A 27,801-nucleotide genomic window follows, 5' to 3' on the forward strand; every position below is an offset into this window, starting at 1 on the left:
TGTGTACCGGCTGGGGAGAACCCAGGCAAGCGGAGTAAGGTCCACGCAGAGGTCAAGGGCCGGTAGCAGACAGCGGTATCAGTAAACAAGCTGAGGTCATGGGTCACAGGCGGATAGCAGAAACGATAAACAGGCCAGGGATCAGGGTCACAGGATACACAAGCGAAGTCAGTTCAAAGCCAAAGGTCATACACGGTAAATCAGACGTGGTCTCAGAAGACTAGAGCAGGAACAAGCAGGTCAGCAGACTGGAACACAGAAGCTAAAACCGGCAGTGAGGCTGCAGACCTCACTGCCTTAAATACTAGTGGCCACCAATCAGAGCCTAGCTCTGAATCACACACAGCCCCCTGCCTGATTAATGTATGAGCCATTAATCAGCCCACAGGCTTGTTACATCAAGCCACAGGAAGTTTTACCTTCTGCGCATGCGCGCCCGGCTTCCTCCGTTGCCGGGACGCAGAGCAGGGCACAGAGCTTCCGACCGTTGCCGGCCAGGATCCGGAAGTGACGCCCCGGTCGTCAAGGTGACGGCCGGGACGCCAGAGGGGGCCAGAAGCGAGCCGCGGCGGCTTTGAGTACCGCCGCGGCTCGTGACAGTCACGTAGTGTTTGCATCAGAAGAGTGCTCAACAGAGTCAAGTGTAGCAAAGAGTTGTAGGAGGAATAGACGTGCGTAATGACCTTTAAATTCAGCAGTCATATAATCACTGACTACCTTAGCCAACGCAGTCTAAGTGGAGTTTTGGGAATGAAAGTCTGATTAAAGAGGGTACAACAGATTGTGCGAGGTGAGTGTAGGCAAGCCTCTCAGGAAGTTTGGAAGAGCATGGTAGTCCATGTATGGGACAGTAATCTAATACAATTATTTTTATTTTTTTTTAGAATAGGAGTAATCGCGTGCATGAATAATCATGGAAATATACAGTCGTGGCCATAAGTTTTGAGAATGACACAAATTTGTTTTTTTCCCAAAGTTTGCTGCATTAATGTTTTTAGACCTTGTTGCCAGATGTTGCTATGGAATGCTTGTAATTTTACATCACTATACCATAAGTGTCAAAGGCTTTTATTGACAATTACATTAAGTTTATGCAAAGAGTCAATATTTGCAGTGTTGACTCTTCTTTTTGAAGACCTCTGTAATTCACCCTGACATGTTGTCAATCAACTTCTGGGCCACATACTGACTGATGGACGCCCATACTTGTCTAATCAATGCTTGGAGTTTGTCAGAATTTGTGGGTGTTTGTTTGTCCACCCGCCTCTTGAGGATTGATCACAAGTTCTCAATGGGATTAAGGTCTGGGGAGTTTCCTGGCCATGGACCCAAAATTTCAATGTTTTGATCCCCAAGCCACTTATGCCTTATGGCAAGGTGCTCCATCATGCTGGAAAAGGCATTGTTCATCACAAAACTGATCTTGTATGGTTGGGAGAAGTTGCTCTTGGAGGATGTTTTGGTACCATTCTTTAATCATGGCTGTGTTCTTAGGCAAAATTGTGATTGAGCCCACTCCCTTTGCTGAGAAGCAACCCCACACATGAATAGTCTTAGGATGCTTTACTGTTGGCATGACACAGGACTGATGGTAGCGCTCACCTTTCCTTCTCTGGACAAGTGTTTTTCCAGATGCCCCAAACAATCTGAAAGGGGATTCATCAGAGAAAATTACTTTACCACCTTTTTGAGAATATCAGTCTGTCCTGATGTTTTTCCTGGAGAGAAGCGGTTTCTTTGCTGGCCTTCTTGACACCAGGCCATCCTCCAGAAGTCTTCGCCTCACTGTGCGTGCAGATGCACGCACACCTGCCTGCTGCCACTACTGAGCACGCTCTGCACTGGCGGTGCCCCGATCCAGCAGCTGAATCAACTTTAGGAGACAGTCCTGGCACTTGCTGGACGTTCTTGGGTGCCCTGAAGCCTTCTTCACAACTATTGAACCTCTCTCCTTGAAGTTCTTGATGATCCAATAAATGGTTGATTTAGGTGCAATCTTACTAGCAGCAATATCCTTGCCTCTGAAGCCCTTTTTGTGCAGAGCAATGATGGCTGCACATGTTTCCTTGCAGGTAACCATGGTTAACAGAGAAAGCACAATGACTTCAAGCACCACCCTCCTTTTAAAGCTTCCAATCTTATTCTAACTCAATCAGCACGACAGAGTGATCTCCAGCCTTGTCCTCGTCAACACTCTCACCTGTGTTAACAAGAGAATCACTGACCTGATGTCAGCTCTTCCTTTTGTGGCAGGGCTGAAATGCAGCGGAAATGTTTTTTGGGGGATAAAGTTCGTCATGGCAAAAAGGGACTGTGAAATTAATTGCAATTCATCTTCGTCTTCATGACATTCTGGAGTATATGCAAATTGCCATCATAAAAACTGAGGCAGCAGAGTTTGTGAAAAATATTTGTGTAGTATCTTGTGCTGTAAATGATCTGACTGACTAAAAATTAGGGAGCTAAATTGGGCAAAAGATAAAGACTGAATACAGTATAGAGGTCTTACATTACTCTGCTGTGCAGGGTATGTGCATTTATTATTCTGCATGTAACGATTCACATACAAATATTTTATTTGTTTATGAGGTTTCTCAGTGTTCAAGATTACTCTGCCCACAAGGAAATACATTTGTGTGGACGCAGCCTTAGGCTAGATACATGGAAGCGGCTTTATTTAAAGTGTGCAGGTAAATAGAATATGATAAACGATGTCTGCTTGTTCCAGCATCGCTCACGTCTGAATAAATGTCTGTGTGGACGTAGCCTTGGGTTCAACAGATCAATTTTATCCAGAGACATCTGTTAACAAACACACCTGCAGCAGAACATCAGGAGAATCAATGCGCTGTTAATGGAATCAGTGCAGCCCCAGGAAGTTAAAATTCTTCCAGTGAAACGTGCAAAGTTTGGTTCCTGAACGCAGGTCTAGGCTGATATTTAGTGGAACAATTTCGAAAATACTGCTCATTCCTCCGGCAGCTCCTCCTACCCCTTCCACCCACTACAAAATATTACTTAATTTGCTGTTGTATTTATCTGAGCTAAACAGAGGTTTAAAAACACCCTTCTCATCAATTAATTCTGCAAGAATGATAACAACTGAAGTGGCTAGCGGAGCATTTTGTATATTGCGTTTTGCTTAGAAGCTATAGTAAAGCCACCTGACTTGACAATTGGGTCACACAAACGCTTATTACCTTCCACAGCAAGGAAGATGTCACATTTTACAATGGCTTTTGTTTTTAACAGCCTTACTTCATTATTTATGGCCAATAATTACTCTCCGTAATTTCCTCATGTACAGAAACCTGCAAACAATGGCTGATTGTTGGAGTAGAATGCTTAGTTAGGATGAGAGTGCAAGTTTCTGCACATCTGTCAATCAATAGAAAGCAAACACAATAGATTAGATATACACCATATGGACAAAAGTATTTGGACGCTTTATCATTACACCAACAGGGACTGTAATGACACTGTATATGTAATACATATACTTTAATATGGAGTTGGTCCCCCTTTTGCAGTGATAACAGCTTCCACTCTTCTTGGAAGGCTTTCCACAAGATTTTGGAGTGTTTCGGTGGGAGTTTCTGCCCATTCATTCTGTAGAGCATTTATGAAGTCGGGCACTGATGTTGTTCGAGAAGGCCTGTGCGCCAACCCGCCAAACCAGGGGCAGATTCATTTCACGAGGGTGTCTTTAAAGTCTGTGAAGTGGGCGCGCTCCTTGAAATACGCTTGACGGACAGGTAGCTGCATTTGCGCACAGGAATTAGCAATGTGCGCTTTCAGTTTGACTTAGCGAGAATTTTTTTTAAATAGATAAAAATATTTCAAAAATATTTCAAAATCTTTACACATAAAAGAAGTGATTTTACCAGCGATCACCCTTCTATGTATAGGGCGAAGCGATAACAGACCTAACGGCGCCGATAAGGCTTTTCGCCATTTAATAAAGATCCTTGTCACACCCAAATATGCCTTTGACAGTTTTCTTATTATAGCTACAACCCATCAACGTTGAAGACTTTGTATGTCCACCAAAAATTTGGTGGACATACAAAGAATGGGAAAAACGGATCCTTGTTTCACATACAACGTTTCTGTCAGTCTATTGTATAATCCCTGACTTCTAGGTATCAGTTACCTACACGGCATCTGTAAGGAGAACAGGATTAGTGTATCCAGGTGACCTTACATGTGGAATGACTTCACCCAATCCACATCAATAGAGCGGATTACAGAGCCGGCATTAAGTGTATTATTCTCCGCTGGCGTTCATTCATGAGACACTGAACTTTTTCTGTCTGATGGGAACATTTATTAAAATACATATACCGTATTTTCACTTTATTATGTCACAAATGACTGTGCGTTCTTTCCTAGTGATAGATTTATAAGCAGGTTGTACCTTTTCTCTACATCCTAAGCACTTCCGTGAAAAAGAAAAAGACAACATTCCTGAAATCTGGTGGATTGGAACATGATTGGCTGCTGTTACCTGTAGCAAACAATCAGATTCACGCTATCATTTCTCTAGAGTGTATAGGAAATGAAAGCAAATATCTGGCTGCTATTATTATTATTTATTAAAAGTTATGTTTATTTACATAGTGCCTGATTCATTAAGGAAAGTAAGGCAAAAAAATGAGTATGTTTTCTTCTGGACAGTACCATGTTACAATGCAAGGGGTGCAAATTAGTCTATTATTTTGCACGTATTGAAAATAATGTCTGTTTTTCATGTAGCACACAAGTACGTCTCCCCCTCCGCTGCCCCCTGATCCTGTCCTTTGTGTACATTGCTGAGTCATAATGACAGTCAGACCAAATAGGGTAAGGGGAGGAGGAAGACCCAGGGGCTGCCTTATAAACCAGTCCCTCTGCTGGCTGTGTTATTCCTGCAGTGCCTGATATCAGTGAGCCTCATCCACCATGTCTGGGAAAAAAGTGATTGTTGTCTTTGGAGCCACAGGTGAGTGGAGTGTGAGGGGTGGTGGGTGAGAGGTACAGGTGAGTGTAGTGTGAGAGGGACTGGTTAGGGGGTAGACAGAGGTGCTGCAAGGTGCAGACAGTGTGTGAGAAGTCTGTGTGTGCAGATTACAGTGTGTGACCATTGCTTAACCTTGTGCCGTCTGCTCACCTGTATCATACAAACACTTACACATTATCCCCATTAACCCGCTGCACCCTGGGGCGGAGAGGCCCTATAACCCGATGGCCTCAGGCTGACCAGCACCCTCTATAGTGTGGTACTAGGTGGCTGCTCCAGGACCAGACACCTACCTTAATGTGGCCGCGGATCCGTCTGTTGCTCTGTTCCTCCCCTCTGTGGCTGCAAAATGTGCACAGGTCACATGGGGCGTGTCACATGACAGCTGCTGTCCTATGTGTGAGAGGGAGGCATCTGCAGGTACAAGGTAAGTGTGTGTGAGAGGGGGTGGGGCTGCTGAAGTGTGAGAGGGGGTGTGGCTGCTGAAGTATGTGTGTGAGGGGGTGGGGCTGCTGAAGTGTGTGTGTGTGTGTGTGTGAGGGGGTGGGGCTTTCTAAAGTGTGTGTGTAAGGGGTAGAGATGTTCACTGACCCCTGTGTTCTGGTTTTGGTTTTGGATCTAGATTAACTTTGTGTTTTGGTTTTGGCAAAACCACCTTTGTGTGTTTTGAGTTCGGTTTTGGATCCCTATTTTTTTGCTAAAATTACATAATTCTGCTTTTTTTCCCCCTACATTATTATTAACCTCAATAACACTAATTTCAAGTCATTTGCAGTCAATTTTGACCACCTCACAGGTCACAATATTATTTTCATACACTTTGAAACAAAGACTGCAGAGTTAGAAGTCCAAGGGGTAAATGTATCAAGCTGAGAGTTTTCCGGCAGGTTTGAAAAACCAATCAGATTCTAGCTATCATTTATTTACTACATTCTGAAAAATGACAGCTAGAATCTGATTGGTTGCTATAGGCAACATCTCCACTTTTCAAACCCACCGGAAAACTCTCAGCTTGATACATTTACCCCCAAGCCTGCCAGACCTATTATTTGTATTTCAGCAATGACAATTAGCATTGGAGCAATGGAGCTCTCCTCTTTGTGTGTTACCTATATAATACTGTACATTACGGGACTGCAGATTTATAAGACCAAGCCTACCAGACCTATTAATTCTTTCTATTTCAGCAATGACAATTAGCAATGGAGCTCTCCTCTTTGTGTGTTACCTATATAACACTGTACATTATGGGACTGCAGATTTATAAGACCAAGCCTACCAGACCTATTAATTATTTCTATTTCAGCAATGACAATTAGCAATGGAGCAATGGAGCTCTCCTGAAAGTTACTGGAGACTTTGAAGAACACTGGTACCCCTCCTCTTTCTATTCTACCTATGACGCTGTCCAACAGCACTAGAGACTGCCAAGAACTGTGCTACCCCTTCTGTGTCCCTCTGTGAAATGGCGCTGGATCGCCGTGGAGGGCGGTACTTATAGAATCCAAAACTTACGAAATCCGACGACGTAACAATGACGTTTTGCCTCGTTTTCAATTCCGAGGGCGCGCGGAATTACCGAGCTGGTTCGGTACTCGGATCTGTGTTTGGTTCTCGGGGAACCGAGCCTGAGCATCTCTAGTAAGGGGATGGGGCTACTTAAGTGTGTGTGTGTGTGTGTGTGAGGGGGTGGGGCTGGTAAAGTGTGTGTAGGATAGAAGGGGAAGCTGCTAAATTGTGTGTATGAGGGGGTGGAGCTGCTAAAGTGTGGAATGGGAGGGTTTTAATATATTGTGTGATATGAGGGGCTGTCTTAATAGTACATGGTTGGGAGGTAGGCTATTAATTTAATGGTGGAGTTTAGGTTGGGGATAATTATTTAATGGGTGCTATTATTTGTGGGGCAATTTAATTTAATACTGAGGCCTATTAAATTAATATGGGGTGGAGGGACCTTTAATTTAATGCTGGGGTGGTTTGGGGCTATTAATTGAATGTGGGTCTGAGTTAAATGTGAATATTAATAATTTAATGCTGGGGATGTTTGTGGGAAATGGTTATATTAAATGTAAATGCTATTAATCTATTGCTGGGGCTGTTTGGAGGGAGGGAAATAGGTTTATTTATTAAAAGTGTATACTATTAATTTAATGTTGGGGCTGGAGTGAGGCCTAATTATTAAATGCAGGTACTATTGATTTATTGCTGGGACTGGTTGGAGTTTTCAAAATTTCATGTACCCATTTTTCTTTTCCAAATAGGGCCTCCAACATTCCAGGATCCAGACAAGCAGCAACTGAGCTAAAGACACCAGCAGCCACAGGTGGTGAAAGTGACACGACAGGTAGGAGAAAGCAAGACAGTCTGCCAACTGTGCTGAATGTGGTGGGGCAGTCCCAAATATGGGTGACTGTCTCGCTTAGTCAGGATTTGGTCTGACCATAAGTACAGTTGGGAGGTATGTCCCACTTCACACTGTACTGCTCGTGAAGGCAGAGCTGCGTGCATCTTACAGTAGTACACACAGTTTTGCCTGTGTGTTTGTCTTAAATGATAGCCCCCGTGTTTTAAGTGCACCAGGCTCCCCAGAGCCTTATTCCAGCTCTGGTGATACTTTAGTGGTTCTTGCATTGAATCCATTGCCCACCTTCTACCTTGCACTGGTCCCATTCTCAGATCACTTTGTGGAACAAATGGCCAGCCCCCACTGCACTGACAATATCAATAATCCTGCCTCCTTGGTACTTACTATACTTCACTTATGCCATTGTCTGCCAACCCTCCCTGCACTGTTATTAAATCAAACCACCACCAATCACTGGGCACATTTAGGGCTCATACACAATTGTTACATACAAAAAAAGGGTTTTCTTGAAGCTGCTTGAAGCATTTTACCTTTGTGATGATTGCACTGGATAGCCATTTATTAGGATTATTTTTAATGCATTTTTTGAAACACAGAGTACACATTTTTATATATTAAAAAGAGATTTGACTGGTAGTTTGTATCTCATGATGTCAGGGGAAGATGCAACAGTGCGGTGAGGTGCTCATATGCTTCTCTGGCAGACTGATCAAATAGGATTCTGCCAACACGTTTTGTAATAGTTAAACTTATTAAACAAAGTCAGATATGTTTCTATGAAGGGAATTTTGGAAGGATGTGTTAGTAGGCATTTGAAGAAGTTTGAACACAGAGACATAAACCACTTGCAGATAAAGTAAAAGGATTCATGTATTTTTATAGCACAGGACTGGCAGCTTTTTCCCTGCTTTGCCTTAGTAATGACCCACTGTGTACGAAGTCATCACATCCAGGTTTATATTATAGCATAGCTCATAATATAATGTACTAATATGTTTCAAAATCTGTTAATTTAAATCAGAGTTGAGAAGTGAGAATGTCTTGTAAAATCGAGACAAGGTCACTGAGAGTTAACTGATCCCTGTCTCTTTATGTACCTGGTGCTAGCGGAAGGCAGTAGAGGCAGCTGCCTTAGGTACAAAGATACTGAGGGGCAGAATGGAACACTGGACTTGTCACTGTGGGCAGGTGACTCAGTTTAATGTCTCGGCTGATAATAGCTTTGCCTGCACAGTACACACAGCAGTCAGTGGGTCTTTGCTTGAGACCTTTGCTCACATATCTTCTGAGCCATGTCTGTCTTGCCTTAAGCATACGTGTCAGTGAGCAAAGTAAGATCCTCATGGCTCCCCTCCAAGGTTCATCTGGCAGCTGATGCATAGTTTATTGACAACACAATGAGCCTCTGTGACATGAGACCGATATTGTCTATTAATTCACATCCTCCTGACCACACTTCTCTACTTTATTGATGCCAAATCCAATTTCCTGTTTCCTTTATTTCTTGAGACATTTAAAGGACCACTAAGCCTTACATTGCAAGATGACATGCTCTGAAAATGCCTCTTGTAACATTCACAAATATATATCTAGAATGAGATAGTTGTCATTGTAACTTTATCTAGATTATATAAGTAATTATTTTGCTATCAGTTATTATAAAGCTGCGGTGTCTTTGATCCAGAGACAGGATGTGACCTCTGATTGTCTGTGTGCAGAGGAATATTCCGCTCCAATCTCAAATATAATTAGTCCAAATGTAGTTTAGTTAAAGCATTTTAAAATAGGTTCCTGTGAGAATCAGAATGCATTGACATACAATGCAACAATAAATCAATTTCTGTGTTTATCTAAGTCATTTCTCATTTCCTCTTCAACTTGAATGGGCGCCTAGGCTGTCTAATTGTTTGTATACATTTGATATTTTGTGACTATTATTAGTATCTCGTGTGACTTATTCATGGTATTCACTATTTGCTTATCGCGGTCTCCCACAGGAGCTCAGGGTGGGTCAGTGGCAGACGCTCTACTACAAGATGGCAGCTTTGCCGTCAGGGCGGTGACTCGGGACGCCAGCAAGCCAGCCGCTGTGAAGCTGCAAGAGGCCGGAGCGGAGGTGGTGTCCGCAGATCTGGACAATGAGAAGAGTCTGGAGGCCGCACTAACCGGAGCTTATGCAGCTTTCGTGCTCACCACCTACTGGGAACACTTCAACCAGGCAAAGGAGGTTGCCCAGGTAAAGGCCTCCATGGTATCTGGCTGTGATTATAGAGGAATGCTAGTTACCATCGTAGCTGTATTTATTCTCCTGAAGTCTCCAGCTGTTAAAGGGCAACTCCACCTGGGCCTTGACGCAACTCCCTCCGGCTGGTGGAACTATGACGGTCCCATGTTGAGGACCCTCTCAGTTTGGGAGATGCTGGAGCCTGTAAAGCACGGCTTCCTGACTAATAGCCGGGAGTTCTAAAGGAAACTATGATCGACAGAACAGCTGTTCATGTGAATTTACTATCACAGTTTTACCAATGTTAGAAACGTAGTGATTCCTTTAGCAGCAGCCTTGGAAACACCAAGTTAGTACCAGGTATATAATAGGTAGTGGTGCAGCTTTAACTTCAGGAGGAGTTCCCTTTTAATCTCTGATTTTACAGTAGAGGAAAAATTGTGTTGTGACAAACCTCTAATTTCCTAATCCTCTATAATACAAACCACAATCTCATTGTAAGATTAGTGAGAGCAAGGTGTACATATAATACAATGACAAGCATTCTGCTTTCTGTCAATCACCAACACCGAGACATTTTTACGATTACTTTCTAGGAAAATGAAAACATTAAATAATTTTGCTGCATCATTGGTTATATTAGAACTCTCTTCTCCTTACACTCTCATTGGGGTAGGGGGGATCCAACAGAGGGCCATCAATTGGAGCTTAAGAGATGACTTAATGGAGGTAGCTGATATATTAAGAACACATTAGGAGAACTCTGACTTCTCTGTAAAATTAAACAAGTCCATTGTGTGTTTTACAGGATGCAATCTAAAGTTAACTTGCATATATATAAGGGACTGTAACTGGGGGAAAGTTTTTTTGCTTAACTGTGCCTAGCATAGAGAATATTTGTTATCCCTCTGTGCAGCCTATAAGCAAATTTAGGGCTTTTTTGTCCTCAACTTTTCTGCCTGTTCTCTGCCATATTTTTGCTTGCTTGTGAACCCCTATGACGTCACACATATCCCATGCCGCTAGGCCATGACATCGAGCTATTGTACTTTAGGCAGCTTATCCTACTCAATAAGATTGACAGGAGGACTCTTGCAGAAAATAAAGTGGTTATGGGTGAATAGAAAATACACAATGGATCTTGTAGTGAATGGTGAGCACTACAGAGTCTTACTAGCCCCAGCATAGGAATTAAAGAAAGTGCTATAACAAGAATATTTCTATTTATTAATATATACATTAGATAAAAACAAGGAGAAAAATAAAGTTGGCAAGAATGCTTTACAATAATAACGACTTGATCTGATAAGGCCATCTGTCACTTAAGAGGTTTCCATCTTTCTACTGCAACCACTTTCAATTACACCTCATTTATTTATTTATTATTGTGGCATAAAATGACTCCATGATTGACGTAGGTCTTTCTTCTTTCCAGGGGAAATTGATCGCGGATCTAACCAAGCGGCTTGGCCTGACGTTTGTGGTCTTCAGTGGCTTGGAGCACGTGAAGAGGCTGACTGGGGGGAAGCTCCGTGTGCCACATTTTGATGGCAAAGGGGAAGTAGAGGAATATTTCAGAGAGATCGGAGTCCCTATGGCCAGTGTGAGACTTCCCGGTTATTTTGAGAACTTCCTGACCTACACCAGGCCCCAGAAGAACAAGGACGGAGACGGCTACTCTATTGGTATGACACTGGGGTGATGTCTTGTGGGTGCATGGTAAAACGGGGCATAGCGGCTCCTCTGTAGGAGGAACGAGCTCCTGTTAAACTGATGTAAAGATTGTAGTGTCAAAAACACTTCTGTATGAAATACAGTTCATACACCCAACTTGGTGCGAGTTTTATACCAGTTCCACAACTATAGTCAACACTGTTCTAGAATTCTGTTATGAAGAGTACCAATATGTATTTTGAAAATGTCATTCCAGCCCTCCCCATGGGTGACGTACCGCTGGATGGAATGTCTGTAAAAGACTTTGGTCCGGTCGTCCTCACTATCTTGAAGTCTCCGTCACAATACGCAGGCAAGGACCTGGGGCTCAGCCGAGAGAAGCTAACGGTGGAGCAGTACGCAGCAATAATGACAAAAGTCACCGGCACGACCTTCAAAGATGCCAAAGTGAGTATTGGTGCTCTAAGATGTTCCTAGGGGTATATTTACTAAACTGCAGGTTTGAAAAAAGTGGAGATGTTACCTATAACAACCAATCAGATTCTAGCTGTCATTTATTTAGTGCATTCTACAAAATGACAGCTAGATTCTGATTGGTTGCTATATGCAACATCTCCACCTTTTCAAACCCACGGTTTAGTAAATATACCCCTTAGTGTCTCTGGGTGATCACGCCATCACCACTAGGTCATGTGGAAGAGACACGCTGCAGATAATTACCGAGAGATACTGAAGAGTGAGGCAGTTGGCTGAAATCTGTTTATTATTACTCTATACTTCTTTACCTACAGATTTCTCTTGAGGCTTACGAGAAATTGGGCTTCCCAGGAGCATTAGAACTGGCCAACATGTTCCGTTTCTACTTAATGAACCCCGACCGGAACATAGAGCTCACTCTCAAACTCAACCCTAAAGCCAAGAAGTTCCAGCAGTATATGGAGGAGAACAAGGACTCTTATAAGGACCTGTAAGTGATTCATTCCCATTGCCTGGGGAGTTATAGAAAAAGACTGTGAAGTATTATTTTCTATGTGATACAACATTCCCTGGACCACGTATGAGCCTTCTGTAAACCGAAATATTTACCCAGCTACCTGTCTACCTGCCCACTAATAACCACTCCTGGTTGGAGCCATTTGTTTTTGTAAACCATGTTTATAAAGTTGATTCTATTAATAAAAAAAACAAAACAATAATAAGACAAGTCAACTATTATTAACGTTTATCTTGTGTCAACATATTACCCAGGGCATTATATCCATTCCCTGCCAGGGGAACTCAATCTAAATTCCCTACGTACACACTTGTGTTAATTTTGTCAGAAGCCACCTACCTCCAGTACGTTTTATGGACTCCAGAGCACTTGGAGAACACCCAACATACTAACTGTGCGCCGCGGCTCCAAGGGGTGCCGCGGCGCTGTCACTGGGGTGCCGCGGGCCAGACATAAAAAAAACACAGAAACTTACCAAACCGCCGGGCCCCAGCAGCCTCCTCTCTCCTGCAGCTGTCACTGAATATCGGCGTCAGTGACAGCTGCAGGAGAGAGGAGGTTGCTGGGTCCCGGCGCCCGACGGATTGGTAAGTTTATGTGTTTGTTTGTTTTTTTTTTATGGCTGGCGCGGGGCAGAGTGAGAGGGAACGTGGCAGAGGAGGGGGACAGAGAATGGGGACAGTGGGACAGAAGAGGGGGACAGAGGATGGTGACAGCGGGACAGAGGAGGAGAGCAGTGGATGGTGACAGCGGGACAGAGGTTGGTGACAGGATGGTGACAGCGGGACAGAGGAGGAGAGCAGAGGATGGTGACAGCGGGACAGAGGAGGAGAACAGAGGAGGAGAGCAGAGGATGGTGACAGCGGGACAGAGGTTGGTGACAGGATGGTGACAGTGGGACAGAGGAGGAGAGCAGAGGATGGTGACAGCAGGGCAGAGGAGGGGGACAGAGGGGCAGAGGATGGGGACAGAGAGGCAGAGGATGGGGACAGAGGGGCAGAGGAGGGGGACAGAGGGGCAGAGGATGGGGACAGCGGGGCAGACAATGGGGACAACGGGGCAGAGGAGGGGGACAGCGGGGCAGAGGAGGGGGACAGCGGGGCAGAGGAGGGGGACAGCGGGGCAGAGGAGGGGGACAGCGGGGCAGAGGAGGGGGACAGCGGGGCAGAGGAGGGGGACAGCGGAGGGGGACACAGCGTGAGAGGGGCAGCGGAGGGGGACACAGCGTGAGAGGGGCAGCGGAGGGGGACACAGCGTGAGAGGGGCAGCGGAGGGGGACACAGCGTGAGAGGGGCAGCGGAGGGGGACACAGCGTGAGAGGGGCAGCGGAGGGGGACACAGCGTGAGAGGGGCAGCGGAGGGGGACACAGCGTGAGAGGGGCAGCGGAGGGGGACACAGCGTGAGAGGGGCAGCGGAGGGGGACACAGCGTGAGAGGGGCAGCGGAGGGGGACACAGCGTGAGAGGGGCAGCGGAGGGGACATTGTGAGAGAGGGCAGAGGAGGGGACATTGTGAGAGAGGGCAGAGGAGGGGGGACACAGCGTGAGGGGGAAGTGGAGGGGGACACAGCGTGAGGGGGAAGTGGAGGGGACAGCGTGTGAGAGGGCAGAGGAGGGGATATTGTGAGAGAGGGCAGAGGAGGGGGGACAGCGTGACAGAGCAGAGGAGGGGGGACAGCGTGACAGAGGGGGCAGTGTGAGAGGGCAGTGTGTCTGGATGCAGAGGGGGCAGTGTGTCTGGATGCAGAAGGGGCAGAGTGTCTGGATGCAGAAGGGGCAGTGTGTCTGGATGCAGAAGGGGCAGAGTGCCTGAGGGCAGAGTGTCTGGATGCAGAGGGAGCATTTTTGCATACAACTAAATAAGTATTTCTGTCCTGACCTAAATACTTATTACAATTTTTTGACCCAACTACTTCTAAAACAGGACTGCTCAATAATTATTTTGGAGGGGTGCCTTGAAAAAATTTGGAGACTCTAAGGGTGCCGCGAACTGCAAAAGTTTGGGAACCACTGCTCTACACCGATGGCGCCCTGGTCTATAGTATCCGTACACATTCAGAGTTTTACAAGGGTACATAATTTAATTTTTGTTATCAATGGTTAAACAGCAGTCAAGAGCCATGGTAAACATTGTCCCATATCTATCAGATTTATCTGGGCAGAACCTACAAAGGTAAAGCTGGGTACACACTACATGAAATGCTAACGATTAGCGATTTATGAACGACAGACAAAAAAAAAAAAAAAAAAGACAGGATCAGCATGCTGGTTCATGTGTACACACTACACAAGGTTTACCTTCAGATTTACAGCCTGTCACCGTCAGCCTGGAAGATGATATGGGGAGGAACTGAAGCATGCAAATGTCCTGCAGTGTCCGCTCTGTCCTTAAAGACCACTCTTCGTTTATTTAGCTAACCTAGTGAAGCGTACATCAAAGACTTGTGCTGCAGCAGAATGAATGAAACAACCGGCATTTCTCACTATCTGTAACGCTGACCATGTGCCTGCTCCCTGTCTCTGTTCTCCTTCACTCGGGATGCAGAAAGTGCAGATTTACATTGAACTGTCAGCAGCTGCTGACAGTACACTAGCTGCTAAACGACAATCTAACCAGTACGACCAACCAGATGAAGCGATGATCGGCACTTTGGGGTGTGACTTTGGACCATCTGGTAAGTATACACACTCACAGATATCTGGCCAATCAGTCGTATATCGTCTGATTGGCCCGATAATCAGTGTAGTGTGTACCCAGCTTAACATAGTTTGATGTGAGGTAACGAGTGGTTAACTAGATCTAATGGTGGGTTCCAATTTATCTATTGTCTTCCAAAGACAGAACAGTGAGCAGTGTGGCAATCTATTTTAGGTACCAGACCCAGGAAACAGACTGAATTTTTCTTAATGGAATATGCGGTTAGTTTAGTTGGTCGCTGATGTTATTAGCCAGGAGAGAGTGAAACATTGGTAATTTCTCGCCACAGAGGGGGTGACGTAATTGGGTGTGCTGTGATCGTTCATCAGTACCACCTACATCTTCAGTCTACGCTGGGAGACTGGGGGTAATCCAACTTGCATCAACTTTGACAACATTACGAACTAAAAATCATGCAAAGGAACCAATGTTACTACTTTAGATCAATTACATTTTACATGACTAAATAACCGGCATTAAAACTTTGACCTTCCTTGGTTCATTGTGCCAAATTCACATCAGTCATTTACAGCATTTGTGATTTGGATCTACGTCGATTCATTTTTATCCAAAACCCGTTTGTGAAAACAGCCGACTGGATCGGCAGACAACTACACCTCGTTCACTTGTACATTTCAAAGCACAACATGAGCCAAACAACTTAAGGTCAGTAGTGTTTTAATGCAACTTACTAATAAATAAAACATTTTTTTCACAGTTAGAGATCCGCCGCCGCCGTGAGAGTCTTGTGGCAATGGACAAAGTCACAGATTTAAATTGGCAAAATTTTAAAACAAAAATCCACTTGACAGCTGTTTGTGCTGGTGATTGAGTTACTATGTTTGCAGTTGGAAGATCTATTGTCCAAATGGAAAAGTTAAAATGTACCCGTCACTTATCCACAGTGCTGGCAGCGGAAACTCAGCTTACGTTGGGCTAGTGACATCGGGCCCGATTCATTAAGGAAAGTTATGGTAAAAGTAAGGCAAAACCATGTTGCATTGGAGGGGAGGTAAATTATAAACGTGGGGACAGATTTATAGTTGGGGTAGAGCATGTCCTAAATCAACTTTAAATTTCAGTGTACAAATAAGCTATCAAGTATTTGTGTGCTACATGAAAAAACAGCCAGTATTTTCCTTATGTGCAAAATAATAAACTCATTTGCACCCCTTGCATTGTAACATGGTTTTGTCCAGTACACTTAAGAAAACTTACTCAGTTTTTTGCTTAACTTTCCTTAATGAATCAGGCCCATCATGAGGAACTTAAGGCCCGTTGGCTCAGTGGGGTCACTAGTTCTTAGAAATCAGATAAAGCTGGATATTAGTTCGGCTCACAAGACGGTCACCTGTACTGTGTGACAAGTGGGTACATGCTAACCTCAGCATGCAGCTGTAGATACCAAGTAATTGTCCGTGTAACAGGGGTGGGAATCTTAAAGCAAAGAGCAATGTTATAAGCACGTACAGATATCTCCAGCTTTGAGTAAATATGGGCTACCAGTCCAGTAAAATAATGAAACCACCAATCCCGCTATGCCTTAATAGGATATTTGTTTTGAAGGACTAAAAAAACATAATATCATATATTTTTAATTGAAACCTTGTATAAATCAACCCTGTACTCTGCTCACCTTACTGTAGATAGTCTTGCTGCACCCCCGATTTAGAAAGCAGGAAGGGGTCGGGTACTGGGAGAGATCGCCCGCACAGCTAAGAACGCAGTCAGAGATAGCCTGGGGAACCCAAGTGGAGCAGAGCCCTAGGGTGACATTTTAAATAAAATATATCATTCTTATATTTAGTGGCCTTTAAAAGGCGATGCCCACCTTCAAAATCACTACTGTGCCGATTTGTACGCGGCTTCCTACGACTTTCACTTCAGCTTTCTAGCTACCTTCTGTGCCGTTTCAGCAATGTCTTTATGCCATCAGGCAAAAGCCAGGGCAACGCAAGCAAACAACTCTGCCTGATAGTATAAACACATGTCTGAAAAGCACAGGGAGGCGGCAGAAAAATAAACCATTTGTTTTTGTTAAAAGTTGAAGGAAGAAGTGCACAAGTATATAAATCAAAGCCGTGTGAAGGCGATACTACCCCTAAACTTGTCCAGCAGGCAGACCGGAGTTGGAAATTGGTATAGATGGGATTATATATCACGCATACATACAATGACAATGTTGCTCTGTGTAGTACGCAAATATCGACCAGAATTGTACAGATATAGGATTTAATGCAACTTTTGGGAAGCAGCAGAATGCCAAGCCGTACACGATAAATCAGCAAACCTGAGAAAATTAGAATTCGTTCAGTGCATCCGAGCGCAGGATAAACGCTCTTATCGGTATTGTCATATGGTAATTTCACCACCTAAGAAGCCACAGAGAGCTATAGAACAGCAGGACCCACAGGCTTGTAACGTTAAGCCCCATGGCTTTATGGGAAAAATGAAACTAATTCCTGTACAGAAAATATAGAATCGCAGCAATTCCCAATATATATCTTGTTTTATATACAGTTGTCAAACTACGCTACGTAACGAGATGCAATAGTAACAGAGGCAATGAGGTGCAGCAAAAACGGAAACATTCCAAAATATGGCGAAGAATCAGCAGCTGTACGCGGTCTCATAGTGCAAGGCGGGGACGGAGGACCGGATTCCATGCACTGCAGGGATATAGGGCGACGGTTATATGTCTACTGTCTGTACTCATCTGTAAAACCATCATAGTCGTCATTCTCAACCGCTATCAGCAGAAAACAAATAGGAGTGGCTCCCATGTGAATATTAATTACCGTCATCCAACGCTCGTATACCAAAGAGGACAAAAAAAAATATTGGCCTAAACTTTGCTCAGCCCATTAAAACGTTTACACAACAGAGTATGACGTTAGTGTGTAGACAGCCATTGTACAACATCTGCCCCGCGCACCGACGGTCTAGACAGCCCCTGACACAATATCGATCTCGCCCATCGATGTGTAGGCAGTCATGAATGGCATCCACCATTCCCATTAATGTACAGACAGCCCAAAAAAAAAACTAGGCCATCCATTCCTTCCCTTGACAATCACGATCGTTGACTAGACCCAATTAGACAAAACTGTGTATTGTGCGTGTGTATCGTTTGCGTGTCTATGAATCCGACTATCCGTCACTACCGGACGGACTTTCACTGGCCTCAATTAAACCCTTCACTTCGATTCTCAGAGGGAAAAGCAATTAAATAAAGACACAAGTCTTTGTAGGTGCCTAGAAAACTATAGCGAGAGTATTAGGACATGCATCAAGAGATGACCAGCAGTAAATCGTACTTTAAGTTGGTTTTTTTTTAGGTGGTACTGACCAATTTCACCTTCTTCAACAAAGCAGTATCGGACTTCAAAAAAACCCCAATACCGCAAATATTTGAGGTAGCCAGAATGGCCCTGAAGCATTAATTAAACACACAAATTAAATAAAATGACATCTTCATATCCCACAAACCTTCGGGAGGTCCTTCTCTTGAAGCCATCAGTGATGACACACGCGGGGAAAGAGGTCCCCTACCAGTGAAGACACTACATTTCAATGGGTTCCTTGTGAATCTGGTTACATGAACTAGCAAAGATTTTGACACATTGACCCCCTAAGACCTAAGGAATCGTAAAAGCATTACAGGTCTTATTCAATAAGAAGTTCTCCTGCTAATCACCAGGAGAAGAAACTCTATGGAGAATGGACGTCTGTCTTCACGTTAGAGGAGACCACAGGATGAGTGACCCGGCCGTACTCAGTCTCCGGAACAAGATAATTCACAGCTTTTTTTTTTTTTTTTTTTTTTTAGTGGCGATGGGTGGACGGAGAAGGAGATGAGATCGTAGCTCTGAGGTGGATCAGACAAAGAGAGCTTAGCCCATTCTTCTGTAAGTGTAGATATAAGCCTTGCAGTTGGGACAGGTGTGGGTTACATCCTTCAGGTCGTTGATCATACAAGGGATGAGGCAACAACCGAGGTCACATCTGAGAGGAGAAACCAAAATGTAAAAGAAAAATGGGTTAGTGAAGAAAAACACACCCTAGCACCTTCCTGTAGCTGAGTACAGACTATACGTCTAAAGCCTTATCAGACCGACAGAGGTTTCACGCAGTTATCCGTCAGTAGGGTCTTGGGACACATGGCACAGAACCAATAATCATGACAATGCGGCCATATGAATTTACTAAAGACTAGTGACGTCATTGATACATATTATCAAAATTTCTTAGTAAACGGAGAGGCTAAACATTGCATTCAGCCCGAAAACTGTCTGAAGGCTACCGATACACTCTAAGACAGTGATGGCTAACCTGTAACACTCCAGGTGTTGTGAAACTACAATCCCCAGCATGCTTTGCCAGTAGATAACTAGCTGATAGCTGGCAAAGCATGCTGGGGCATGTAGTTTCACAACACCTGGAGTGTCACAGGTTAGCCATCACTGCTCTAAGAGGTAGCATGATGAAGTGTAAACTTTTATATTTCAGTCACTTTTCGTGAGAGTGGTGTAATAATATAATGTGTGCCTCTCCCTCTGTATTATGCGAAAAGGATAAATGCATAGTTGCAGTTGGAATTTGTGCAAATAACTCATCTCCGATTCTTGGTGAGAATAATTGCTATTTACAGTTATTAAATTGAGAAAATCAGCCATACAACGGTGCTCCTCCCTCTCTGGGTCATAGTCAATGTTATAATTAGTTGTTGGTGACACTGATCTCTTGTGACCATTCAGAGCCAATGTACTGCAAGCTGGCAGCTTGATGATGTCACAGGATGTTTCTCGTGGGGTACAGTGAGCATGCTCCCGCCAGCACATGGGCTGGTCACTCTCGCTAATGCTCATTTATCAGTAGATGGCTTTATATAGGAGATACTACACCGCTGTAACGTAGTCATTATCACGTAAGTTTACCGATATGTCAGGTGTATGCAATAGGTTTACTTGGAACGAGAGAAAAAATAACCATGATTTTACACTTGTTACTTGTGCATTATATTCTATTGGGAACCGTAGTACACATCTGACAATTTGAGGATCCCAAAAACAGATTGAAGTCCCCACTTAGGTTTTGGACACACAGGTTGTGCCCCTTTGAGACGAACGCTACTGTGATAGTAAAAATACTGGAAAATGGTAACATGATGTTGGTATAACTCTGCCCCTAAAACTCGTTCTTTGTAACTCATAACGCCATCTATCCCACTAATGCCCACATCTATGTCATGAATATCATCTACCGACCACCAATGCCGAACTCGCACCTCTAATGCATAAAGAACTTTCCATCACAACACCCAACCTACAAATTTTACACCCCTCTTGCCCATATACCCACCCCAGTGCCCGCCTCACTCACCCCACAAAGCAGCAGAAGCAGCACAGCAGGAAATTCATCAGTCCGATCTCGTGGGTGATTTTGGTGATGATGGGCTGCTGGCAGTGGGGACACACGGTCTGTACCGGGGAGCCCTGGAACATTTCCCCCTGCAGCACGGTCACCGTGGTGGTGGCAGAGGCAGCGTTGGCTCCGGGCGGCACAATGACAGTAGTGGCGTGAGTCCCGGGCGATGGAAACGAAGGTGGATATTGCGCGGCGATCGGTGGGTAGTAGCCCATAGGGGCGTAAGGCCCAGGAGTATGGTAAAAACCTGGGAGAGAATCAGAAGAGTTATGGCTTTCTTAGTCAACGTCATTTATATACAAAATTACCTCTCATCAACACAAGAGCTCTCTAGCCAGATTAATTATACTGTTATGGAGTTAGGGGGGGGGGGGGGTTGGGGGGTACAAGTCCGCTAACTGCCTTGTCTTCTTCATTTGACTTTCAGCTTTCCCGGTTAGCGATTCCAGCGTTGACCGAGCTCAGTCATCCCAACTAGCATGGAAAATTTGACTGGGCTGGAGACCTGAGTTTCCATGCAACTATCCTGACACTCCTCTTCACTACTAAGTGCCAGGATCAACCAAAACGTTCCATCCCCTACAGCTCCATACAGTCTATCAGAGAGGTCTGCAGACCCGCCAATCAGGTTGAGAGCAGGTAGCCGAGTGGTGGGCATCTGTACCCTGCTCCATCAACGCTGGAATAATGGAATAGGTAGGTACAAAAAATAAAAAAAATAAAAATCTATTCTGAGGGAAGGAAGGCAGCTTATTGATTCTATATAGAGGAGAAACCTTGTTATATAAAGGTGATGCTACCCTTATGTCTTCCTGACCAATTAGGACTAATAATGGTACTAATATAATGGGTAAACAATCCCATCATAGTAATGTCCATTGTACCACTGTACATACATATAAGAAAACCCCTTTTTTTATTTAGTTATTTTCCGTCAAGACAAGTTTAAACCTCTTACCCTGGTTTGGTGCAATGTAGCCTGGATTTGCCTCATACGGAGGGGGTCCCGATTCTGGGGGTGCAAACGGCATGCCAGGAGGGTAGGCCCCAAGCGGCTGTCTGTTATCTAGAAAATAAATAGTATACAACAAACATTCGGTTTGTGTAACTACACAGTATGATGAGCGTTGCACACACATGCAATGATATGACCCGTAACATTACACAATACACGGAGCGGATACAGCGGTTTTGTGGGCTGAGAACATACATATAATAAAATAGCCTGTGTATTCGTTAGCATGGGGAGCAAAGTAGAACTATGGAAGGGAGAATAGTACAATGTTACCTTCCATGCTGGGGGAGCCATGCTTTTCCTCTAGTAACGGGGCTGTCGGACCCCCAGGATAGGGAGGGGGAGGGTCACTCGCCATTGTGCTATAGATGTATCTGGTGATAGAGGAAATTACAGGTAATCAGTATTTATCTCATTACTTATATAAAAGTTCACTACTATACAAACCCTTCATGGGATACCAGCCTGTGGTGACAGAAGTGGTGATTCACTATGTACATTGCTAACCTTATTAATCGAAGTTAAGTAAACTTATCTCTTTTTCATTATAACCTTTGTGTCAGTTGTCATTCCCTCCTTGTGATTGTAAAGCGGTGCTTAACATTACACGCCAGATCAGCTATGTACACAGCTGCCAAAATTTAAAAAGGGAGCCACTTTTACATTCCCTTATATAACAGCCAAGTGGTGTCCCTCCCACCTTTATAAGAAGTAACAGAACTCTGAAACCAGCAGGAAGATTTTGAATCCCTGTAGAAAGTGAATCTCCATAATGCTGTACAATGTTGCATATTACTTCAATGTTCCAAATCCCCAATATTTATCAGGTGAAAAACATCCAAAATACCACCAAGCATGTTGTTGTGCTGATTTCAGTCATTTCAGGCTATGGAGAGGAGGACAGATTTATCTCAAGTATCTTCAGTTCCGACAAGTTCCTGAAACCTTTATATATACATTTTTTTGAATGGTATTAAGATCTCTTTTTATAAAAGTGACTTGTATCTTTCTAGATAGTTTTATTTGTGTCCAGAAACTTTCCTTCCTTTCTGCACAGTTTCTGAACAAGTTTTCGAGTCATTTTATATTTCTGCAAAACTGTTTCAGACCAGCACAGAATTCCTTGTACAGATCCTGTGCGCGATAGAGCTTCAGATAGTTCTCAATAGTTCATTACTTATCTTTAAAGTCATTATTACAAGCAATAAACTAGCAGAAAAAAAAATATATAAAGACACCTAGGTATGAAAATCTAAGGTTCCCTTTAAACCTTCTGGATGTACAAATCCCTTCATTGGCTCCCTATCCGTTTCAGAATTCAGTTCGAGCTCCTTAGCATTACTCATAGTCATCTGTGCTACTTTTATGTATTATCTCATCCATTTGTTATTTGTTTCTGCATTCAGCGCTACGGAATCTGTGGCGCCTTATAAATAAATAATAATAATAATAATATTAATAATACAAAGCTAAGGATAAAAATAATACATAGGAGATACCCACTACAGTAAATTCTAAAGGATATTATAAGTTATCAAGGAGTTCCGAGACCACATAAAGGTTTTTCAGAAACGCGCTCATGTCACAGACTCAGAGGTGACTTGTAATATCTATATTAATTTACATTAGGGGTGTGTTATTCCTTATAATACACACGTTTTCTTAATGACCACTGAACTGATGACATCAGACCACGCTGATTATACGCAATGACATCAGAACTCACCATTTACATAGATATTGTTTACAAGAGTTTATACATGTATATGCATCAGTGTCTTATCACGTTAGAATTATTCTGTATAGTAATGTGGATGACTGTGGCTATATTATTATCCTTTATTTAGAAAGCACCAACAGTGGAGTCATTGTAGAAATCGTAATACAGGTAGACACACATCCCAGCCCACATAAAAAGCCCACTTTTGGTGAAGCTCCGTCCACTGCAGTGTAAGCCCCCAGAGCTTCCAAAAATCTGGACTATCCTGCCGAAATTGAGACAATTGGGAGATATGCACACAGGACCGCCACCATTTTATTTTGCAATTCACCAGCAGTGTTACAATGTGCATACACACACTGCCCAAATCAATAGCTCGCAGTTCCCACAGGCATACAAAAAAAAGGTTTATTTAATAATGCTACACTCTGCCATAGCAACCAATCAACAATCAGCTTTTTATCTTCCTACAGTGAGTTAGACAATGAAAGCAAGTGTCTAATTGGTTGCTATGTTTCACTGCAAATAAGCCCTAGAGATTCTCAGTCACTTCACCTAAGTAAATCCAATTATCACACACACTAATAAACAGGGAAAGCGCAGGTGTTGTGGCAACACCAGAGACAGGGAGCTTAGTGTTGTGGAAAAAGGCCTGAATAGCTAGACCTTCACAGGGTATGCTGGGACTTGTAGTTTCACAACAGCTGGAGAGCCGCAGGTTGTTCAGGCCCGATGTAGCTGATTAAGGGATACATTAGATATGAGGGCATATTTAACAATAACTGGATTTTTGGCACAATCATTTGCATTCCTTTACACAATGATAAGGAACGAAAGATTGTGACCAATTATTAAAAGCGTTCTGCCGGAACAGCGGTCATGATAAACGGCTGTCCCGGCGAACACACCTTTTACCTATCTCCTCTACGGTCACTATCGCCAAGGGGCCACCTCTGTGATAGTGGCCGGCGGGAAGAGCAGGGAAGATGCGGTGAAGGATCCAAAGACCCGCAATGCTCTCCCCATAGGATTCATTGATTTTAGCCAACAGGCACGAAAAATAGCAGTCCCCTTAGAAACCCATTGGGACTTGCTTACGATAACAGTGGGACCGCAGCAGATATTGTATACTTAAGAATGCAGTTGACCCCCGAAAAGTGACATTTTCGGGGGATTTTAAGCAAAAATCTGCAAAAGAAATAGACCCCGTGGTCTTACATATAGAGAAGACAGAATAGCCTCAATATTCAGGACAGCGAAGTTTTAACTCCTGATATATGAGACTTGTGTAATTACCAAGAAGAAAGGAATGTGTACTGATTAGAGAACAGTGTTTCAGCACAATCTTGTTGTGTACACAGTACATACCATGGTTAAAGCTATAAATACCACTGTAATTCCCCAGAAGCAGTAACTAATATGGTAAATCTATATTAGTGCAACTACTCCCCCTGTTATGTACCCGATTCCCAAATAAACGTGACTGAGGTCATTATCACTTAATAGAATACTCTGAATCTTACCTAGGCCAAGTGTGATCACATTGAACAGGCTAAACTGGCTTTCCCGAACCTGTATCCTCCCAGCACCATCACCTCTTCCCATTACTACCCCCAATCTACGCATCCTGTCTGCATCACAACCATCCAGGTACCCTCTACATTACCGAAAAGTTAAAGGATCTGCGTCTGAAACCTCTGTGTACAGCGCAGCGTTAAGCTTTAGGTGCGGTGAGAACTAGTAAACAAAACACGAAGTAGCCACAAAGTATCAGCAACACAGCACAAGGAAGAAATGATAGAGAGGACATTACCCTATAGCTGATATTGCTGTCAGAACCCAAATGTATAATTTATTACATTCAGTTTTTATTAATACGTACTTGGGTGTAATCAGCCTTCCCCTAAACAGTCACCAGTGTCAAAAGCCTGGACTTAAGGAATGACCGCAGTATGGAAATCCTCAGGGATCTGTTGTGTAACAATACACTTGGATATGACATTTTTACCTCAATGTTTCCTTCTCGCACAAACACTTTTAGTGTTGAATAAACAGAACTCAGGCTGGAAGCAGAAACAGCTTACTCAGACAATGCACAACCGTGCCAGGAGCTGCGGATCACTAATGGTGGTTACTAGTAACACAGGGGGCTTTGTATGGAATCGTACCTGACCTTGTAAGACCCAACCCAGCCAGCGTTTACTAATCACACTGCATACATCATTATATGTAGAGAGATGTGACTGTAATACAGGATATAGCAGTACATACAGAGACTACAGCTGCAGTTAGTGCTAATGATCTGCACATATGGCCAGGATTCCCCTCTATTAATGTAATAAGACACAAGGCTGTGTGTGCAATCTTCTTACAGCCGGACATATGATGTGACAGGTAGCGGAGTATTTATATACAGATGTATTCAGGGAATTCCCGTTACATTATACAGTCACCTATAGAGGTATAGAACAGGAGGAGACTGTATATACCTATTATAGAGGTAAACCCACAGAGACATTATAATAATATCCCTATAATCTACAATAGGGAGTGTAAGTCCCCGATGACTTCTGTGACCACTGAAAAGCAAGAGGCTGTAGGTTAAATCATTTTATACGGGTCACAGAAGTGACTTCTAATATCTGTAATAACAGACAGTAAGAGGAGGTCTTCATTTCTTATAGTACACAAGTTGTCCTAATGACCACTGGAGACCGAACATCACAACTTGCAGATTATAAGCAATGACATCAGAACTCACCAGATATACAAGTATTACTTACAGGAGTTAATACATATATCACCTAGCTCATATATATATATATATATATATATATATATATATATATATATATATATATATATATATATATATGAGAGAGAGAGATATTACAGGAATATATATATATATATATATATATATATATATATATATATATATATATATATATATATATATATATGAGAGAGAGAGAGAGATTACAGGATATATATATATATGTGTATATAATAACAATCAAAGGTGTATAACATGGCATAAGGAGATAATATTCAATATTACAACACAGAGAGCTCTGTTACATGATATAATACGAGCTACAGTAACACACAGGGGTGTATTACATGACATATAATAATGACAGCTATAATGACACACTGGGGTGTATTACATGACATATAATAATAATGAAGCTGTAATGACAGACACAAGTCTCATACATTATATAATATAACACCACCAGGTGAGTGCTGCTGCAGATATATGACATATAACGGGGCAGTGACGTCACAGCCCCCTGTACTCACCTCACTCTGCACCTCTCCTGCTGCTCCTGTTTACTCCTCGCACTGCACTCCGGGAACTGTGGTCCCGCCCCTAGCTCCCCCGCAACTACAACTCCCAGCGTCCACAGCGCGCAGCCTCCCGCTGCCCAGCACGTTCGCCAGCGCTGCAACATTCAATAACTTTATTGGCTCGATGGTTCGGTCACAAGAGTAACACTGGGTTGGTATCTCCATGGATACCGGTGTAACTGTTGGTTGCAGTGACGTCACGAGTGAACTGCTCAGTGCTGTTATAATAAATATGTAATCACATTATACTGCCAGAGTGAGAGAGATTGGTATAATGTGTCAGCAGTGAGGCTGCTGGGAAATAATATAAAACTTATAAATAATATAATAATATAAAAAAGATTAGACCAGAGAGACAAGGCCACCTGTGGGTCTGGACTGGAAACAGTTTGTGAAACTACAATTCCCAGCATGCTCTGCCAGTTACAGAACTACAGCCCACTATGCCCAGCCAGCCACAGGCATGCTGGGACTTGTGGTCCCACACCAGATGGCAAGAGTCATAGTGAACTGCAGACTTGACAGCATTTCAGCCATATTACATTGGGACTCGAGATGCTGGAAAATTTGGAACCGGCTGAAAATTAAATTTAAACTCAAGTTGAATGTCACTGATTCCAAGGCCCTGAACATATTCAGGGTACGATCGTCCAGAGTAGACACCGATTCGAGCCCGCAGTTCAATATATGCGGCTTGCGTTCCAGGTCGCTGGTCGAGACATTTGCGTTAAAATTTGTGTTTAAATATATTTATTTGAAAACATGATTGAAATGATATTTTTAAATAATAAAAAGTATATTAAATTTCTTAATTGAAACTGCGAAGACTACTATGCATGATGTCTGAAGTGTGCCAAAAATATGTAAAAATGTATTAATTTAAGCTGGAACATGGTCATGTCTGTTTTTTGTTAATCAATCAAAAATCAGAAATTATAGCAAATTTTCCCATTTTTCTACTGATTATTTGAACCATTTCACAAATCTTTCCGCAGCATGTTTGAGCCCCTCTACCTGGGACACTGATGTCTGGCTGATGCCTCTATGTCATACTCAATCTCCAGACATATCAAATGTCAAAGGACAATGTAAGCATTTGTATACAACTGATAATAAAGCACTCCATACACATATATAGACACCGCAAAGCACTAAATCATATAGAAAACACTACACTGGGTGAATACTGCACAATTTAGGAACCAAATTGGCATTTTTAGGAGCCACAGAATGAGTTTACCAAAATAAATCTATATGTCAGTCCCAAAAAACAGGTTGGAAGGAAAGAGGGACAGTCCCTGGAAATTAATCTTACTTACAATATGAATAGGT

At 43.2% G+C, this 27,801-nt stretch overlaps 2 protein-coding genes across 2 annotated transcripts; one reads left to right on the forward strand and one right to left on the reverse strand.

Moving 5' to 3' along the window:
• Window positions 1-4,873: 4,873 nt before the first annotated feature.
• LOC142097344 (nmrA-like family domain-containing protein 1) lies at window positions 4,874-12,466 on the forward strand. Its single transcript, XM_075179097.1, has 5 exons — window positions 4,874-4,981; window positions 9,362-9,600; window positions 11,024-11,273; window positions 11,519-11,709; window positions 12,054-12,466. The coding sequence occupies exons 1-5, from the start codon at window positions 4,942-4,944 to the stop codon at window positions 12,231-12,233; spliced, it is 900 nt and encodes a 299-aa protein (XP_075035198.1). The 5' UTR covers window positions 4,874-4,941; the 3' UTR covers window positions 12,234-12,466.
• Window positions 12,467-15,614: 3,148 nt separating this feature from the next.
• On the reverse strand, window positions 15,615-26,511 carry CDIP1 (cell death inducing p53 target 1). Its single transcript, XM_075179098.1, has 5 exons — window positions 26,422-26,511; window positions 21,669-21,769; window positions 21,339-21,446; window positions 20,336-20,627; window positions 15,615-18,958 (listed from the first exon to the last, which is right to left on the reverse strand). Exons 2-5 carry the CDS (start codon window positions 21,751-21,753, stop codon window positions 18,847-18,849), a joined length of 597 nt encoding a protein of 198 aa, XP_075035199.1. The 5' UTR covers window positions 21,754-21,769; window positions 26,422-26,511; the 3' UTR covers window positions 15,615-18,846.
• Between the last annotated feature and the right edge of the window lie 1,290 nt (window positions 26,512-27,801).

Source organism: Mixophyes fleayi, chromosome 7, assembly GCF_038048845.1.
Source record: "Mixophyes fleayi isolate aMixFle1 chromosome 7, aMixFle1.hap1, whole genome shotgun sequence".
NCBI classification, from domain to species: Eukaryota; Metazoa; Chordata; class Amphibia; order Anura; family Limnodynastidae; genus Mixophyes; species Mixophyes fleayi.

Bases quoted from the DNA above. Each gene is read 5' to 3' on its own strand.
- LOC142097344 (XM_075179097.1), top strand. From the start codon at position 4,942: ATGTCTGGGAAAAAAGTGATTGTTGTCTTTGGAGCCACAG. The intron at 11,274-11,518 runs GTATGACACTGG...ATGTCATTCCAG, and splicing joins CGGAGACGGCTACTCTATTG to CCCTCCCCATGGGTGACGTA. The intron at 11,710-12,053 runs GTGAGTATTGGT...CTTTACCTACAG, and splicing joins CGACCTTCAAAGATGCCAAA to ATTTCTCTTGAGGCTTACGA.
- CDIP1 (XM_075179098.1), bottom strand. From the start codon at position 21,753: ATGGCGAGTGACCCTCCCCCTCCCTATCCTGGGGGTCCGACAGCCCCG. The intron at 21,447-21,668 runs GTAACATTGTAC...TTTATTTTCTAG, and splicing joins TGGCTCCCCCAGCATGGAAG to ATAACAGACAGCCGCTTGGG. The intron at 20,628-21,338 runs GTAAGAGGTTTA...ATTCTCTCCCAG, and splicing joins CTACATTGCACCAAACCAGG to GTTTTTACCATACTCCTGGG.